We start from the raw sequence: 18,361 nt of genomic DNA on the forward strand, positions 1-18,361 counted from the left end.
ACCGTACCTTAAACTTTTGTAAAGAGTTTATCTATAGTGTTTAGTCATTGATCCTTGTTGTGATGGACCGAATTAATAAAATATTAGTGTTGCTAACTGATTTATAGCATGATCTTTTATGCTAACTGATTTATAGCATGATCTTTGATTTATAAGGAGGTATATTGATATATTGATGTTACCTAGGCAGAACATAGTTATGATTAGTAAAGAAGTTCCCATAATTGTTATTGTTGTCATTTATTGAGTGTCTGGTTGATGAATGAGCAGAAGATAAAAAAAAATAGCAATTATGTAAAATGAGAAAAATATTTAAATAAAAAATATTTTGAACATTTAGTATAAGGAAATTTTTGAAATGATAGTAATTAAAAGTTAGCTAAACATAGAATTTAATAATGTTATGTTTGGGTTGATGAGAATGTATAGTGTATGGAAAAAAAGAGGATTATGAAAGAAGATATGCGAGATAAAGAGTGAGAGAAGAAAAAGGGAGATGCAGAAGGAAGAAGAAGGAGGTTAATTGGAATGGCCACAAGGGAAGCTTACTCTCAAAGCCCCAAGAAGAAAGTTCCTCTCTTTCCTCTTCTCTCTCTTCTCTGCTTCACTTCCATCTTCCTCCTTCTCTCCCAGTTCACAACCACCTCCTCCCCTTCCATTACCCACTCTCTTCCCACCTTCCACAAACACCCCCGCGCTTCCTGCAATTTCTCCCACGGAACATGGATCGCTCATCCCCCCAGAATTCCAACCTACGACCACACCTGCAAGGAGATCTTCAAGGGCTGGAACTGCCTCTCCGCCAACAAATCCAACGCCCCTCATCTCCCCACATGGCGCTGGCAGCCCAGCCACTGCGATCTCCCCCAATTCCATCCCCTTGACTTCCTCCGCACTCACACCCACACCGCCATTGGTACTCTTCCTCCCTCCCTCTCTCTCTCTCTCTCTTCTTTTGTTTGGGATTGTCAATAATGGGTGTTCAGCAGTGCAGGGTTTGTGGGGGACTCGCTCAACAGGAACATGTTTGTGTCTCTCTTCTGCGCTCTCAAGAGTGCCTCCGAGGGACAAGTCAAGAAGTGGCGCCCCGCTGGAGCTGACCGTGGATTCACCTTTCTCGCTTACAATCTCACCATCGCCTATCACCGTACCAATCTTCTGGCTCGTTATGGTAGGTAAGCTTGCGCTTTTCTCATTCATTACACTTTTCTCTCCTGTTTTTCTTGCCTGTTTTCTTCTGGGTCTTGTTTCAAATGATCTGCTGTTTCTATATGAGTCCACGGATTGCACAGTCTTTATGTGATGAATAAGTACGGATTCTAGGATTTTCAATTTGTTATTATTTGTTCTGATGTCATTGTTTACATTATCTTATGTCCTGTTATATAATTAGCGTCAAGTGTTCAATTGCAAATGTGAATGTGAAGTGTTTAACATTAGGTAAAATGGAAAAGCTGAGAAACTTATAAGTGAGAAAAATCTCCAAACATGATGCTTTAAGTTTTTGGGTGGAGTATGTTAACTTTGCTTGAATGGTTTGCTCATAGCCCAGTGTAGATGTCCTCACGATCTTAGGTTCTAACTTCATTGCTTTCTTTATTCGTAACAAAATACTATTGTACTCTGTAAGTCGTGTTTTTAATTGAAGACAAGGTGAAGCTAAATTGTTTTCGTATATAAGTTGTCTTGTTAGTTAGTCTGAAGAGATTATTGAAATAAGCTAAAATGAACTTGTGAACAAGTCATAAGCTATTTTCTTGATGTTCATAAGATAAACTCAAATAAGTTGTAAAAAAACACTTCTGAATTCACCTTATATGGTTCTAGTTGTTGAACATTGTTAACTATCATTGATGTTGTTCTTCTGTTTTGTGCAGCTGGTCTGCTAGTGATAAAGGTGGTGCCTTAGAAACTCTTGGATTCAGAGAGGGATTTAGAGTTGATGTTGATGTTCCAGACAGCACGTGGGCAAAGGCTCTGAGTTTCCACGATATTCTAATTTTTAACACGGGACACTGGTAATACTAGAATGTTTCTATAGTCTCTTTCTGTAAATGGGCCATGTATGTAATTTGTAGCTGCTTTCCCATTTGCTATTTGATATTTGAAAATAATGGGAAATTCGACAATTAAAGAATACCTTTTGAGTTTTATGTTTTTTACTTCTTGCTTCTCACTTTCCTTTGTATAAGTTGATGCTGTTACTGTTGTTTGGAAAACTGAGAAAGTATAATGGAAAATATTAATTTTATCTGGTTTGTGTTAACAGGTGGTGGGCCCCTTCAAAATTTGACCCTGTGAAGTCCCCTATGCTTTTCTTCAAGAATGGCCAGCCAGTAATTCCTCCATTACGTTCAGATCAAGGCCTGGATATGGTTTTGGAGCACATGGTAACGTCTTTGCTTTATATTACTCTATAATTGTAGTGGAAGTGGAAGGAAATAATTTATGTCTCTAAGTTAACCTGAGTATGAAGCAATTACGTACATGGTATCTTGTTAATTGACTTTAGCTCCTTTGCTAATGCGAACTTTGTATGTTTAGTTTCATAATGCTTTTTCCCATCAATGTATGGGTCTGAGTTTCATAATGTGGATGAAGTGTTTAGGATTGAGTTGTCAACATCTGTTTGGTGGGGAAGGTCCATTCCTCGCCAGTGAAAGGATGAGGTGCTTACATTAGTGGTTTAGAATGTCAACTATTGTTACCACTTACCATAAATTCTCTGTTTTGAATCACAACATACATGTTATGATCGTGGATGTCAATTTTTTCATTAGCTTCAATCTGATCTTATTACAATTGTCTTAAGCACAGAAATATTGTTTTGATATTTTACTTAAGTGTATAACCTTAACTTTGTAAAAATCTACAGATGAGCACTTTATTGTAAGGGGCATTTAGGTCTTAGATATGATAGGCAACCTCTTATTGAAAAGTGAGAACACATCTATAAAGAACTTCTTTATTCAGATTGAGATTAGCACCAAGAGTATAATTGGTCAACATGCTATCAATTGACATAGTATTGATTTGGAACTATCCCAACCATTAGCGTGAAGATGAAGTATTTTGCAACACAACGAACGTCGAAGTCAAGAAATATTTTTCATTAGAAAGAAGCATTTGGGAATTGTGCCTAGCAAGTACATTGAACACCTAAATGTGTGTTTGGATTAACTTCTTTTGAGGTCTAAAAGGTTTTTTCTTTTTCTGCATCATGAGTTTTTGAAAAAAACAGATACTCCCCTAAAAAATTGTTTCTTAACACGCATTGTCAATTATTTCACCCCCAAACTGATCTTGACTAAGATACTTTTAAAAGCTTTTCTATATTACTATGATCCCTAATAATTTTACAAATCCATTTACGAAATTACACCTAGCTTAAATTGGTATGTAATTGACCTGCATATTTTAATACGAGTGGTTTGTTTGCAGATCAAGTATGTGGAGAAAAATGCACGCCCAGGTGCAGTCAAATTTTTTCGTACTCAATCACCCAGACATTTTGAAGGGGGAGATTGGGATCAGGGTGGTTCCTGTCAAAGGGATAGACCTTTGTCGATAGAGCAGGTGGTCTATTTAATCAATTGCCTTTTTAAGCATGTTTTGACTGGAACAGTCATCCAATGAGTGACATACGTGATGTGATTCTTCTTGCTAGTGTGATAGTTGCATGCTAAATTATTACTAGCAAGTTGACCTTGGAAGTTTTGTTGCTCTTTTAGGTTGAAGAACTTTTCTCCGTGAAGAACAATGGGACAAATGTGGAGACTCGACTGGTGAATAAACACCTCTATAAGGCTCTCGAGGGGTCTGGTTTCATTATTTTGGACATCACTCACATGAGTGAGTTCAGGGCTGATGCACACCCTGCTTCAGCTGGAGGGAAAAAACATGATGATTGCATGCACTGGTGCTTACCTGGAATTACAGATACTTGGAATGACTTGTTCATAGAGCTTCTGAATAGTAAGTATCAAGGGTAGAAGTTGATAAAGTAGTCATTTATTTATATTTGTTATAAAAGGGTAAAAAAAGAGACATTGTTCATAACGATTCTCTTGTTTTTCATTAGTATATTGCATTTGTTTTCTTTTCTCATGTGTATCCAAAAGTTATTTTTGAGGATCAATGAGATGAATACCTATCGAGTCAGGCCTTCAATTTTTTTGTCTGCTCAAAATCGCTTTAGAACTGTCTTCAGCCTTACCGGGTGCTTCTTGAAACCTAGAAATAACAGGCATGCATGTTATGCTTGAGAATTTAAGATTTTAGACACTTCAAAGCGAAAATAGGCAAAATAAAAATTAAAAAATCGGAGTATTGTGATTTCCTGGGAAATTGACGTGCAATTAAGGCGAGCAAAACTAACATCATAAGTTGGAATATTCTTTATTTATCCAATGTGACGTCGAAATCAATTTGTATCCACTCTTAATAACCTCTCTAAGTTTGCAGGATGAGACTAAGAAACCTAACAAAAAACATGAAGTATGATGACCGAGTTTTTTTTAATTATTTTTATTAAGTAATTATATTATATGGTAGAAAATAGTTATTTTTTTGATTTTTTTTCTCCCTACAACACATCCCATTCATCATTCTATTATTATCGGCAATTTATTAGTAGCACAACAATCATTTGTTGTTCGGAATTTTCAAGAATATTAGGAAAGATAATAGACCAATAACCAAATTCCTAGTGAAAAATCAAACTTTTTTTTAAAACTGTTTTTAATCTTACATGTTCATATAACAAATAAAATTTTAATAGAAAACAAAATCTGTAATTTAAAATTGATTTTTTATATAACAATTATAGAGTAAGCATTAATAATCAGTACCAAAACAGTTTACCTTGTTTTCTTTTCCCTTGAGCAATGACCTAATATGCAATGATAAACTTATTTCACTAGTGGAGGCACCTGTTTCATTTGAAGATCCGTTCAACTTTTTTTTCAACTTCTTATTGGGAAACAAAACACTTTTGCTATCAAAAACAAAAAAAATAAAAGATTTTTTACTGCTTAAGTAGTCTCTCATGTAGTAGCGAAAAGTAGTCTCTGAAAAGTAAATAGTTTATGTACTATATTAAGGTTCAAACCTTGTTTTGTACACAATAATAAGAAGAGTACATTTATTTACAGTATAAAGGATCTGATCAGATATCATTGTCCATATGATAAATTTATTGTTTACAATAATTACTTGTCATGCTAACAATAATTCAAAAGAAAAATTAAAAAGTTCAAATAACAATGTGGACTAAACATGATTGAGACGAAACATACGGATCATAAAAATCAAAATTGTGTATGAGTGGAGCTTGTGTTTGTGTTTGAGAAAACAAAAGCTGCAGTTCGGTTCGATATTGGGATGGCACATTTAGTGATGGCAGGCAAGGGGTAAGTTTAAGCAGCTTTGCAGGTGAAAAGGGAAGTATGCAGGAATGTAGAGGGGAAGTCTGTAGGGAGGATGCCAGCAAGGGGAGCAAAGAAGAGATGAATTTCTGCAGTGAAATATAATGTGTTAGTGTTAGTTTCTGCATAATTGAATGAAGTAGGGAAGACGTGAATTGTCTAGATTGTGGTGTTGCTCAAATGCTAAATTTTGAGAGGACTGATATGAAAGAATATATATACACCAGAAGGTGAATTCTATAAGTTCTAAAGGAGGAGAAGAAGAAGTTGGATAACAAGAGCATGGAGAATGTGAAGAAGAAACTATGCAGTAGAAGGAATCGGTATCTGTCTTTGGCAGGCTAGGTGATGCTGCATTTAGTCTGGAGTTGCTCCTGGTGATGCAGATTGTGATGCCATCAGTGCTACACCAGTAAATTCGGTTATTTGTGGAATTGAAATGACTAAAGATGGTTAGGGTAGGTGTAATTTTTTTGTTATGGCAGTAGTCATAGTCTCTAAACTATGTGAAAAGTTATGGTTTTGGAAGTGAACTTTCAGGGTGTTGTTGGGTATGGTACAAAGTTTCATATTAAGGTTTAACAAATGTTTTTGGTTGTCTTTTAGTATTTATATCCGTTAGGAATATGGGTTAGGTTGTTTTCGTCTAGTTGGGTATACATAAATGCTCCAATTTATTTAATTTATTTATTATAAATAAATAAAAATTCAAAATCAAAATTAAAGTAACTGCAAACTAAATAATCGATTAAAATGAAAGATAACTGATTAAAATGAAGTAAATACTGAATAACATAATTGATTAAAACGAAAAATAACCTGTTAAGAAGCTAAATTAACTAATCAAAATTGAAGCTAAATTATTAAAAGGACTTAACATTCAAGAAAAGAACAATTTGATCGATTAAAATGATAGGTAATTGATTAAAATGGTTTAAAACTCAAGTAAAGAACTAGTGAATAAAATGTAAAATAATATATTAAAATCAAAACTATAACACACAAAAAGATCAAACAAATTTGAACCAAATTTAAAAGACAAACGATAACGAACAATTTACACAATACAAACATAACTAGACAGGTAAGAAAACATTGAACAACATGAATTTAGAATATAATTATTTATTTTTTAGAGAACCTTTGCTTTGATACCAATATGATGGAGTTCCTCCAAGCTAAAGTGGAATTGGATTGCAAATTGGATGTAGAAGCGACTTAAATATGGAGTGGAGTGGTTAGGTGTTTGCAAAGTGGATTGGAAGGCGTTTCTTGAAAGATGTTATACCAAATATCAAGGAATGAGGAGTCTAGAAGGAAAAACTATTCTAAGGTAACTTAAAAACAAGTGAGCTGCAAATGCATACTCTCTCTACTCATTCAAAATTGATTTTACATTGAATAAAGGGTCCTATTTATGAAGTATAGGTATGATCAAGGGAGAGCAAAGAAGAATGGAAAATTCAAATTTGAATTCCCTTGAAAATAGATATGAAGAGTGGATTAAGTGTCACTTGTCCTAAAACCTAAACCCTAAACCCTAAACTCATGCTTTTCACATTTGGACATGTGCTCAAAATGTGGAAACATGAACATGCTCTTCATCCATATTTGGTCTAGGGTTTCTCTTGGGATTGGATGAGCCCAATTGAAATCCTAACTAGGTCATCCTAACCCTAATCTAACCTTACTCTACTCAAGACCCAAATACAAGCTTATCCTAATTAGTCCAAATACAAGATCCAAATGTCCTAAACTACTTATGACTATTTTACGGCAAGTGCATCGTGTTGTCAGAAGTAATAACTTATCCCTAAGGATGAATATCGAACCCACAAGGAACAGTTGAATAATCAAGTATAAGATTCACTAAATAGAAAACAAAATAATAAAGTTTGTTGGGAGTTTGTTATGATTGCAAGAATTGTAAAGAAACCAAGTTAAGGAGTTTGTTGGTTCAATTGGAAAAATTGAGATTGGGTTCATCCTTCTTACTCTTTTGTATTTTGATTAGCATGGTAATATTCTATCATTTGATTGATGTTGATGCCCATATAAAAGTAATTTATATCGATTTCTCACATATAAAATTATTAAGAGAGTCTCCTAAATATCGATTCCTCGCATATTTATAAAAACTTCTTATCATTATGATTAGATGTTGATAACAATTAACATTTCAAATATATTCCTAGCACGGTTAAGCGTTGTCATTTGGGTCAGAAACTTAGAAGTACTTTCCAGTCAAATCTAAGGATCTTGATCATGGTAAACAATTATAAATAAAATGACAATATCAATCATCAATCAAGAATAAAATATTATATTTAAATATCACCTCAATACATAAGAGTTTAAATAGATTACTCTCAATCCCAAAGGGTAAAATTAGCCACTCATGTTGGCCATTACAAGCATGAAAAAAAAGAAAAGAAGATCCAGGATGTTTTTCCTTGACGGCTGCCTCCTCCAGGGTTTCTAACACCTTCTATTCTCCTAATTGATTCTCCAATCCACTTAATGTTGTCTAGGGTTGTGCATCACGCCTCATATTTAACCTAGTTGGGCTTGAGCTAAGTGATTTCTCGCTTGGGAGTTATTGGGTTCGCTTGGGTGAGTTGGACAAAAACAGGCCAAACGTCACTGGAGTGATCTTGTCTGGGAGAGATTGGGATCGCTTGGGCGAGATCCTCTAGGAGCTTTTGGCTTGGGCGAGTGTTGGAGCATTTCAACTTTCCCTTTTTAGTTTTGTTTATTCTCATTTTCCCTTTCATCTCCATTCTTTTCTAGAATCCTGAAATTAACACAAATTTGGGAATAAATCGTTCTTATTCAAATTATAATCACAAAATATGTAAAAAAGTTTAAATTAATAAATTAGGGGTAATATTATAGTTATTTTATCAATTAATATCCATACGTTCTTATATTTTAATATGAAATATTACTGAAATATGACACTTATTAACTACTTAGCCCATTTTACATGTCTATGTATTTGTACTGATCACATTTTATTATACACTAGAGTTGACCTCTTCAAAGACGATCTTGAGCCCAATAAGGGTTGTTGGAGGCCCAATCAAGCCTAATCTTCATGTAATCTCCTGGTCAGGGCTTTAAGTCTTTTGTATCTTTAGTTTGTGAATATTGTAGCTGGATGAGTTTCCATCTAAACATAACCTCTTACATGGGCTTAAAGATGTTATTTTACCTTTCTGTGAGCACGGTGTGTTAAAGCAAGAAACATACATAAAAGTTTTTTAGTGTGACTGCCAGAAGCAAACACATCTTGAACTTAATTCATTTTTATGTGTGATAATCATTGCTATTATCCCTTAGAGCTTGAAACTATGAAAATAATTAAATTCTTAAGGACATATAATGGAGGAGAATATTACAAAATACTTTTTTGTCCCAGATATACCTCAACAAAATGGTGTGGCAAAGAAAACAAATAAAACTCTCCTGGATAAAACATGAACTATGTTGAGAACATTGAGGGTGACCAAGTCTTTATAAGTGAAGTAGTTAAAATCGCTTATTACGTGATAAATCGATCACCATCAATAACAATAGGTTTGAAGACACTAATAAAGATGTGGAATGGAAAACCAACTGCTTACACTTCCTTACATGTATTTGATTGTCTTATATACATGATGTACAATTGTTAAGAAAGAATAAAGTTGGATCCAAAATCTACCAAAAGGTTGTTCTTAGCAGGGACATAGTTTTTTTTTTTTTTTTTTTTTGCTTAAAATACTCTGCAAAATGAGTCGAAACCAAAAGGTTTTAAAGAAAAAGAAAACTTGGTTTGCTGGTTGACCAAATTTTTGTATAAAGGTCCAAGTATTGGTACTAGAGATTTGATTCCTTCATTATTATTCTTGGTTACAACAAATTGAGTCCAATTCATTGTGCCTATTACAATATGTTTCATGAGAATGATTTTATCATCTTGTTGTTATATGTAGATGACATATTGGTGGTACTCCCCAACAAAGTCATAATCCAAGAATTGAAGGCAAAGTTGACTAGAGAGTTTGAAATGAACGACATGGGACCAACAAACAAAATTTTATGAATGCAAATTCACCGAAACAAAAAAGATAAGAAGATTTAACCTTCTCAACTCAGAAGGCTTACTTATTGAAACTCTCATGGCGCTTCAACATGCAAGATTGCAAACAAATTTCTACCCTACTTCTTCTTAATTTAAGTTATCATCAAGTATGAGTCCTAACAATGAAGTAGAGAGGATGAATATGTCACAAGTACCTTATTCATCAATAGTGGGAAACATTATGTACGTCATGATTTGTATAAGAATATACATTGCACATGTAATGGAAGTTGTTAATAGATTCATGACAAATTCTGGTGGAGAGAGCATTGGAGTAATATTAAGAGGATCCTTAAATACATTAAAGGAACCTCAGGTGTTGCATTATGTTTTGAAATATTAAATTAGTTGTTAAAGAGTATGTTGATTCAGAATTTGCAGGTGATCTTGATAAAATGAGATCTATCATTAGCTATGTGTTTACATTTGTAGGAAGGACAATGAGTCATTTATCAAAGTTACATGATATTGTACATTTGTCTATTAAAAATTTGAGTACATGATAACTACCCAAGCATGCAAGGAAGCTATCTTGATTCAAAGGTTAATAGTGGAACTCGAACACAAGTAATAAAAGATTGTTATATATTGTGACAATTGGAGTGTCTTGCACATTGCAAGAAATCTTGCCTTTCATTCTAGGACAAAATACATAGTATACACTGCTTCTAGTAGTAAAAGAAGAAAGTGTGGATGTAGAAAGAAAAGATTCACATCAATAAAAATCTAGTAAATATTATGATAAAGTCGGTTAACATTAACAAGTTCAATCTTATTGTGACCTTTCAGAAAAATAAATAACATGAATGATAAAGAATAAATCATGGTATGAAGTAGAGGTGCTCATGGATTGGATCTAAAATCCAGATCCATTTTAACTAAATCAAATTTATTTGGATTTTTTCAAATCTATTTAAAATAGATTAAATCTATATTAAATCCACTTTGTCAATTAGATTAAATCTCCAATGTGAGATCAACTTGAAGTGGGATCAAATCAACTCAGTCTCGGTCGACTTAACTCGACTTGGCTCAGGGCGACCTAACCCGACTTGATTCAACTCAACATGACCCAGACTGACTTGGTTCAACCTGGCCCAAGACGACTAAGTTCGACAGGCTCAGGCCGATTCGACTCGACTTGGACCAGGGCTAACTTGGCTCGACCTGGGCTCGGGTTGACTCAGCTCGACCTGGACCTGGACCGACTCGACTCCACCTTGTACCGAGCCAACTCGACTCGACCTGGACTCGGACAGACTCGCCTTGACATGGGTCCAGATCAAATCGACTCTACTTGGGCCTAGACCGACTTGGCACGACCAGGGCCTAGGCCGACTCTGCTCGATTAGGGCCCGAGCCGACTATGCTCGACTTAGACCCGGGCCGACTGGACCTGGTACTAGGCCGACTTAGCTCGACCTGGACCCGGGTTGACTCGGCTAAACCCGTGCCGAATCAACTCGATATGGGTTCAGGCCGAATCAGTAAGATCTGGGCCCGGGCCGACTCGATCTAGGCTCAAACCGACTCAGCTTGTCTTGGACCTAGACTAACTTGACCCGAACTCAGCTCGGGCCGACTCGGTACAACTTGGACCTAAGTCGACTCGGCTCCACCTTGACCTGGGCTGAGGCGGCTAGACCAAAGCTTGGGTCGACTCGAATCCACTTGGGCCTGGACCGAGTTTGTTCAACCTGGGTTTGGATTGACTTGGCTTGTGGACATGGACATACTCAATTCGACCAGGGCCTAGGTCGACTCGAGTTGACTTGATCTTGGGCCGACCAGGCTTGACCTCGACACGAGCTAACTCGACTCTACCTGGACCTGGGCACAAGCCAAGTTATTCCTAGGTTTAGACTGACTCAGCTTGACTTTGATTTAGACCAACTCAACTCGACATTGACCCCGAATCTTCTCAGCTTGATCTCTGGTCCGGATCGACTCTAGTCTACCATGTTATATTTTTCCTTTTTTGGTACTCTCGTACATGTTACTTTGTGCTTCATTCTATTATATGTGAGATTTATAAATATATGATCATATTTTTACTATATTACTTTTGATTCCACTCCATTTCATTCTAACCCATTTTATTCCCATCTAATAACATTCGTTCAATTCCCACATAAAAACAACTAAAATATTTTCGTTAAGTTATTAATAACAGCTAAAAAGAACAGATAAATGTGAGACAAAAAAATTTGCATAATAGAATTAAGCAGTTGATGAATTTGAAACCTTTATTAAATTAAGAAAACTAAAAGTATAAGTTTTCATATTACGAAGAACTTGTAAAAAAATAAACTCAAGTAATAACTCAATGTTCGGATGAAATAGCAATCATCTTCATTTAAGAGACTATGACTGTCCATGACTTTTTATCCTCAAGACACCCTGTTTGAACTCCAACAAGTGTTTGGCGTAATTTTGCAGACAATGTTTCTGGCCCTGTTTTGTAATTCGTCCTGCATTTGGGCAATAGTAAAGTTATACGAGGGAAGATGCTTTAAATATAAGAGTTGAATTAAGATACTTTTTGGTATATTAATTTATACATAGTTAGCATAAAAAAAATTTATACTTGACATCCAATAAAAAAATCACTAAAATGATTATTGAAAAAATAAATAATTTTATTCTATATAACAGTGTAAAAAATGGTTATATTCTAATTGAATTCACTTAGCATACTGAAAACAAAGAAATAGAATAATTGAAGTGAAATTTAACCTTGTTTCCTTATAGGTAACAGATGCAACAGAGCTGAGAACCACTGCAGTTCCTGTGCAGAACATTTCGTCAGCAGCTAGCATTTCCTCCACTGATATGGAACGTTCCATGACCTGAACATAATTCAAGTAACCCCTTCCTCTGTAAGTAACTAAATATTGAGAGCATTTTTTTCCGTACAAACATAGCTAAGGTAGATTAGGTATATTTTCTAAAAGCAAGTTAATTTGCAGAAAATGAAACCATTAAGATTAATCAATATACGTGCCAATAATTGAAAGAAAATCAAGTAATACCTGATAACCCAAATCAATGGCATATTCAATGATGGATTTTCGTGTGATACCAGGCAGAATGGTTCCATCTATTGCTGGAGTGGAGATAGTGTTGTCCTTCATGTGATTAAATTAAACAAATTTTGTTCAGACTATCAAATAGTTTTGGATATATAAATTGTTAATAGCTTGCTCACATAGATAGTGTTCAGACCTTCACAACAAATAAGTTGGATGATGAGGCCTCCTCTATATATTTTCCTGTTGCAGAGTCTAAGAACAACACATCGGAGAATCCATTGGCCTTTGCATCAGTTGTTGCAGTATAAACCTATGGCATCACAAACATATAAAGATAACATACTGAATCAAGGGGAAAATTATATTTCAAGGCAACTTTTAATATGATTTATTATTTTGAGACTCGTACCACACACATATATGTGAAATTTTTAATTTAACAAATAATTTTTGGATCTCACAAAATTATTATACTCTTTCAACACAATTTAAAAAAAAAGACAAAATCAGTGATTTTTTAAAAACTTAAATTTATGTATAACTTCTCATTATAATTATAAAAATAAAAAATATTTTTTTTTAAATCATCAATAAAAATATCTTTTTGACATAAAAGAAAAAACTCATTCATACTTCTTCATATAATTTTTTCAATTTTTAAAATTTATAATGATATAATACATAAATTCGTGTGTTTCATATTTTATATTTTGGACATTACAAATGTCAAGTGTTCATTTTGTATTGAATGTCTTGAACTAGATAGGTTTTGATTAAGTAAAATTATGAATCATTCAAAACAGATATTCAAGATGGAAAAGATGTTTTATTGATGATGTATCAGTAGTGTACGCTTACAGGGGCATAATTGGTGATACTTTTGATCCCTCCAGTTCCACCGTTCCCAGATATTGCTCGATATAGTTTATCCTCCACTTTTAAGTTCAGTGGACCCTGCAATAATTAATCAAGAAGAAATTTCAACAAGTTGTAAGTAAATTTTTTGTCCTTGTATTGTAAAACATGTGGAAATCCAAAAGTTACCTTGTGGTAGCTGCCAACTGGAGAACAGTAAATAAGAAATGTATACTCAGGTGCTGGTGCCAAACCTAACAGTGGTCCTGTTCCAATGAGCAAGGGTCTAATATAGAGTGACCCTTTTCCTGGAGGAGGCACCTGTTTCATATTTGAAGCTTAGTTTGTTTTTCAACTTCTTCATAGATCATAGAGATGAATGAATAGGATGAGGAAATGAATGAATACCCATCGTTTGTTGGCAAGAACTGTCTGCTTTACAGCATTGACAAATTGTTCAACAGATGGGGATGGCATACACATTCTATCTGCTCCACTCTTCATGCGTAGACCATTCTCATCTGGTCGAAATAAAAGTATACGCCCATCTTCAGTTCTTTGTGCCTTGAGCCCCTCAAAGATTCCCTGAAGATTCACAAGTTTACATATTTGTGAGGCTTAGCTACGCAGAGTTTGATTTATGAACTGCATGAAATCAACTTCGATGCTCAAAGCTTATCATTGATAAACATTAATGAATCATTAAGCACTACTGTGTGGCATAAGAACCTGTCCATAATTTAATATCCCAGCAGAAGGGCTGATCTCAATGTTACCATAGGGAAGGAGTGATCCTTGTGAAAACTTATCTCCTTTTGCACATTTCATGACATACATGTAATCTGTGGTAACTACACTGAATCCAAGTTCATCCCAATTAACCTCAGCAGCACTGATTTCAAGACAAAAACAGGGTGATCAAACTTCAAATTCAAAATCACCAATATTGAAATATTCTATTATCAAAACATGATTAAACCAAGTTCATATATCATTGTCTTATTCATTAAAAGGCAATTAATCGCTCAATACCTTTCAGAACCGCTATTGGTGTTCTCTAAATTAGAAGTGGGAGACATAGCTGTGATCACGGGGTTTTGCTTTCACGTGATGCAAGGCTCCACACAAAAATACCTGTACAACAACCATACATACGTTGATGTCATGTCAGAATATACTATTGTTACACACACTCGCACGTATGAAATTATATTTTTTAAAGAACACATGTAAAATTAAATATCTGATCAAAATTAAATATTCTTTAAATATAAAAGTTAAAATTTACAAACAAATAAAATAAAAGAAGTACAGTTATAAATAAGAGTTAAAAATGCAAAATTATAATTTAATTTTAAACTTTTGTCTAGAGAGGGAATAACATGTTTGATTTTAGGTCTTGAATCCCTGATTGAGATAATGTTGGTGATGTAGGAGGTGTATGAATGTGGTTTAAAGAAATAACAATGGTAAAGAACAGGATGCGCGTGGAAAAAGGGTAGCAAGTGACAGATTTGAAGAAATGTTAGACATTTGCAGAGGTAAAAATGGAAGCGAAAGATGTGATTGTGAATCGGTATTGAGTTGGAAGATTCATTAGAAAGTGAAGCAATGCAATGGGAAAATGAGTACCTTTGTAGATCCCTTGACGTAGGAGTGGAAAGAAGAAGAGAAAGAAAAGGTTTAGATGGAAAGAATGAAAGAGATAAGATAGATGCGAAGAGGAATGAAAGAGATAGTGATGACAAAGGATGCTTTTTATTTTCAAAATCTGTAACCATCATCACAGGAAAACAAATAACAACCACCTGCTTCTCATCACGAATTAACACATGTTTAACTCAATTTTGATAAAGACATTTTCATTCACTTATACTAGCTGCTGAAACACAGGAGCTACTGTACATGTGTGGATCCGTTTTTCTATTTTTATCATTTATATATAATTTTAAATTAAATAAAAATGTCAATTAAATCAAAAAACAATTTTGTAGTCGTATTTTTTATTTTTATTATTTATATAAAATTATGTTTAATGTTAAAAATTAAATAAAGATGTCAACTAAATGAAATAATAAGAAGAGATAAAAACTATAATGTTTTAGAGAGTTGGAGATATAAAAAAAATTACTTCACATTGTAAGAACTTTTCCAGATAAATAACGCTTAATAGTCTACTCCTTCCACGTTTTACAAACTATTTTATATTTAAAATTTAAAATTGATAACTAGTTTTTACGAAAAATACGAAAGGACATTGGAATATTAAAAAAAAAATTGTCCCTCTATCTCTCTTTCAATTAAATAAGAACAAATTAAAATGAAATAAAATCAATATTAATATATGAATTGAGAATTAAAAAGGAGAATCCCATAAAAATGAAATAAAATCAAATATTAATATATAAATAAAATAGAAAAAAATAGAGCAATTAAAGAGGAGAATCCCCTTTATATATAAATATTCATGATATAATGTTATAAAAATGAAAATGTTAATTTTAAATTTTTTGACAATTTTTTCACTGACAAGATTTTAATATATTCACTGGATACTAGATGTAACAAAAACATTTAATTAAAATTGTACACAATTCCATGTAGAGAAATATATTGACCAATACGTATAAAATAAATAATTTTACCAAAACAACGATTATTAATGGAGAAAGTATTAAAAAAAATGCACAAATAACTTCTACCTAATCGAATAGCATGCAGTATATAGTTTATATGAACACAAGATGATTCATTATCGAAACAAAAGAAAAATATTTTTTAAATTATTACAAAAGTGTATTAATTTGCAAAAGAATTAATAATGGCATGCAACACTCACAATAAAATGACCAAAATAGTAAAATTTCAGCAAACACAAGCTAATTAATACAAATAAACCAAGGTAAAAACGTTATTCACATAAGAAATCAACTAACCACAATCTGCCTTAAGGTCACTTAAACAGTGAAACTATTTTTATTTTTAAATTTATTTTTTAAGATGATATTCATCATCATATTAGTAATTTTCCTTTCTACAATCCATGTCTCACATGAAATAATTTAATAGACGAGAATCTCACTTTTACAATATGGTATCATATTCTTCGTCCAGATTTGATTATTATAGTGAGTTTGACATTTTTTGTTTTATGTCACTCCTCGTTTTTCACGAGGATAATTAAATAAGAAACTTGTACTGTGATGTAACGTAGCTTAAAAATATGAATTCGTTATAATATATAAAAGATATAAATGTAATTTTATCATGACAATTTTATAAAATTGAATTATATTTTTAGAGTTTATTTTTTAAATGATATTAAAGTTTATTTTAATAAAATTTATTAAACCTTTTGTAATTTTTATATAAGAAAGTGGGTTGATAATTTCATATTAATATTAAGCTAGTTTAAAGTTACTTTTTTATATTGAAATTGATTTTAAATTCAAGATAAAGTAAACATTTACAAATGATAGGAGAATTAGAAATAATCTAAGAATATTCTGTCTGTCTATTCTCATGAATTTTCAAGGATACCATTAAGCAAAATACACTAAAGATCTAATTGGAAGTTTCACATTCAACTTTAGCCATTAATACTAGTAAAAACAAGGGTATATATAAGGATATATTAAGATACTATTTTGTTTAAATCTATTAAGATAGTATTCTTAAATTTAATTAAATAATTTTTTCTATCCTTTTAAAATAGTTAAAGTTTAATTTTTGTCCCTCCAATATTTTGTCTGTTTTTATCGTTAAAAATTAAAAAAAAATTATTTTTTTTCAAATGTTCAAAGATTGTAGTTGATATTGCTGTCATGGCTAATAGAGAGAGACATTTTGAACAGACATCTTCACATTACTCCCACCAGGCACATTAATTTATTTTATTCCTAAGAAAAATAAAAAGGTTTGATGGTAATTCCTATGAAACTTAAAATTTGACTTTAGTTTCTAAAAATTAATTTTAGTCATAAAATTTTCAAAATTTTAATTTTTATAAAATATTATATTTTCATTTTAAATATATTAAATAGTATTAAAAATTATATAATTTCACTACTGATCATCTTATTGTCACGGGAGATGATATATGTTCATATATCCAAAATTTGGTTATGATTGCTTATGAAAACTAAAACCTTCATCAAAACTTAATTATGCTAAAGAAAATATTGGGTCAACTGACTTTATTAATCTAATATATCATATTCAATTCAATAGTATGGATAAAATATTTTTTAAAATGGAAGAAAAATGGGCTATTTATTCTACATGGAAGAAAATGTTGCCTAATAAGTCTCACTTTTTTTTCAAGATTATTAAGATTATGTTAAAATATTATTAAGATTATATTGCTTATCAAAATTTTCAAACTAACCTAGGTACACATCAGTATTACAAGAAAATCACTAAATATAAATTAATTAATTTAAAAATAAAAATTAAATAATTATTATATTAATTAAATTAAATACTATTTTATAAATTAAAAAAATATTAATATCTAAAATAATTTTTATTATTAATATAAATTATTTTTAAATTGATATTTAATATTAATTGATAAAATTTTAGCTATTCATTACTTTAAATTTTAAATTAATATCTAATTATAAATTAGTAATTAATTTAAATTCTAAAATAGTTAATATTTAAAAGTTTGTTAATGTCAGTGCTAGTGATCTAAAAATCTTTTGGCATTTTCAATTAGGTCATATTTCAAATAAATGTATTGATGTTATCAAGAATAAATTTTCTTTCGTTAAATATAACAAATCTTTTGTGTGTGATGTTTGTGATTTTGTAAAGCAAAAAAAACTTTTATTTCCTATTAATACATCTAAATAAAAAAATGTTTTGATTTGTTTCATGTAGATATTTGGGGATCATCCTCAATACCATCAATTCATGGT

At 32.2% G+C, this 18,361-nt stretch overlaps 2 protein-coding genes across 4 annotated transcripts; one reads left to right on the top strand and one right to left on the bottom strand.

Annotated features, from left to right (window-relative positions):
* Positions 1-397: 397 nt before the first annotated feature.
* TBL13 (TRICHOME BIREFRINGENCE-LIKE 13) lies at positions 398-4,170 on the top strand. 2 transcript variants are annotated; one of them, XM_068613792.1, is made up of 6 exons: positions 398-916; positions 995-1,175; positions 1,878-2,018; positions 2,270-2,390; positions 3,442-3,576; positions 3,732-4,170. In XM_068613792.1, exons 1-6 carry the CDS (start codon positions 529-531, stop codon positions 3,990-3,992), a joined length of 1,227 nt encoding a protein of 408 aa, XP_068469893.1. In that variant the 5' UTR covers positions 398-528; the 3' UTR covers positions 3,993-4,170. The 2 variants fall into 2 exon arrangements, with proteins under 2 accessions (XP_068469893.1, XP_068469894.1); XM_068613793.1 differs by having other exon boundaries at positions 433-916; positions 990-1,175.
* Positions 4,171-11,780: 7,610 nt separating this feature from the next.
* Positions 11,781-15,339, bottom strand: LOC137811933 (putative branched-chain-amino-acid aminotransferase 7). Of its 2 annotated transcripts, none has more exons than XM_068613795.2 (10): positions 15,072-15,339; positions 14,472-14,573; positions 14,169-14,331; positions 13,848-14,024; positions 13,629-13,760; positions 13,443-13,538; positions 12,778-12,894; positions 12,585-12,680; positions 12,289-12,401; positions 11,781-12,023 (listed from the first exon to the last, which is right to left on the bottom strand). In XM_068613795.2, the coding sequence occupies exons 2-10, from the start codon at positions 14,516-14,518 to the stop codon at positions 11,909-11,911; spliced, it is 1,056 nt and encodes a 351-aa protein (XP_068469896.1). In that variant the 5' UTR covers positions 14,519-14,573; positions 15,072-15,339; the 3' UTR covers positions 11,781-11,908. The 2 variants fall into 2 exon arrangements, with proteins under 2 accessions (XP_068469896.1, XP_090154907.1); XM_090298781.1 differs by having other exon boundaries at positions 14,822-15,077.
* Positions 15,340-18,361: the final 3,022 nt, after the last annotated feature.

The sequence above is a fragment of the Phaseolus vulgaris genome, chromosome 2 (assembly GCF_051622355.1).
Source record: "Phaseolus vulgaris cultivar YP4 chromosome 2, ASM5162235v1, whole genome shotgun sequence".
Taxonomy (NCBI): Eukaryota; Viridiplantae; Streptophyta; class Magnoliopsida; order Fabales; family Fabaceae; genus Phaseolus; species Phaseolus vulgaris.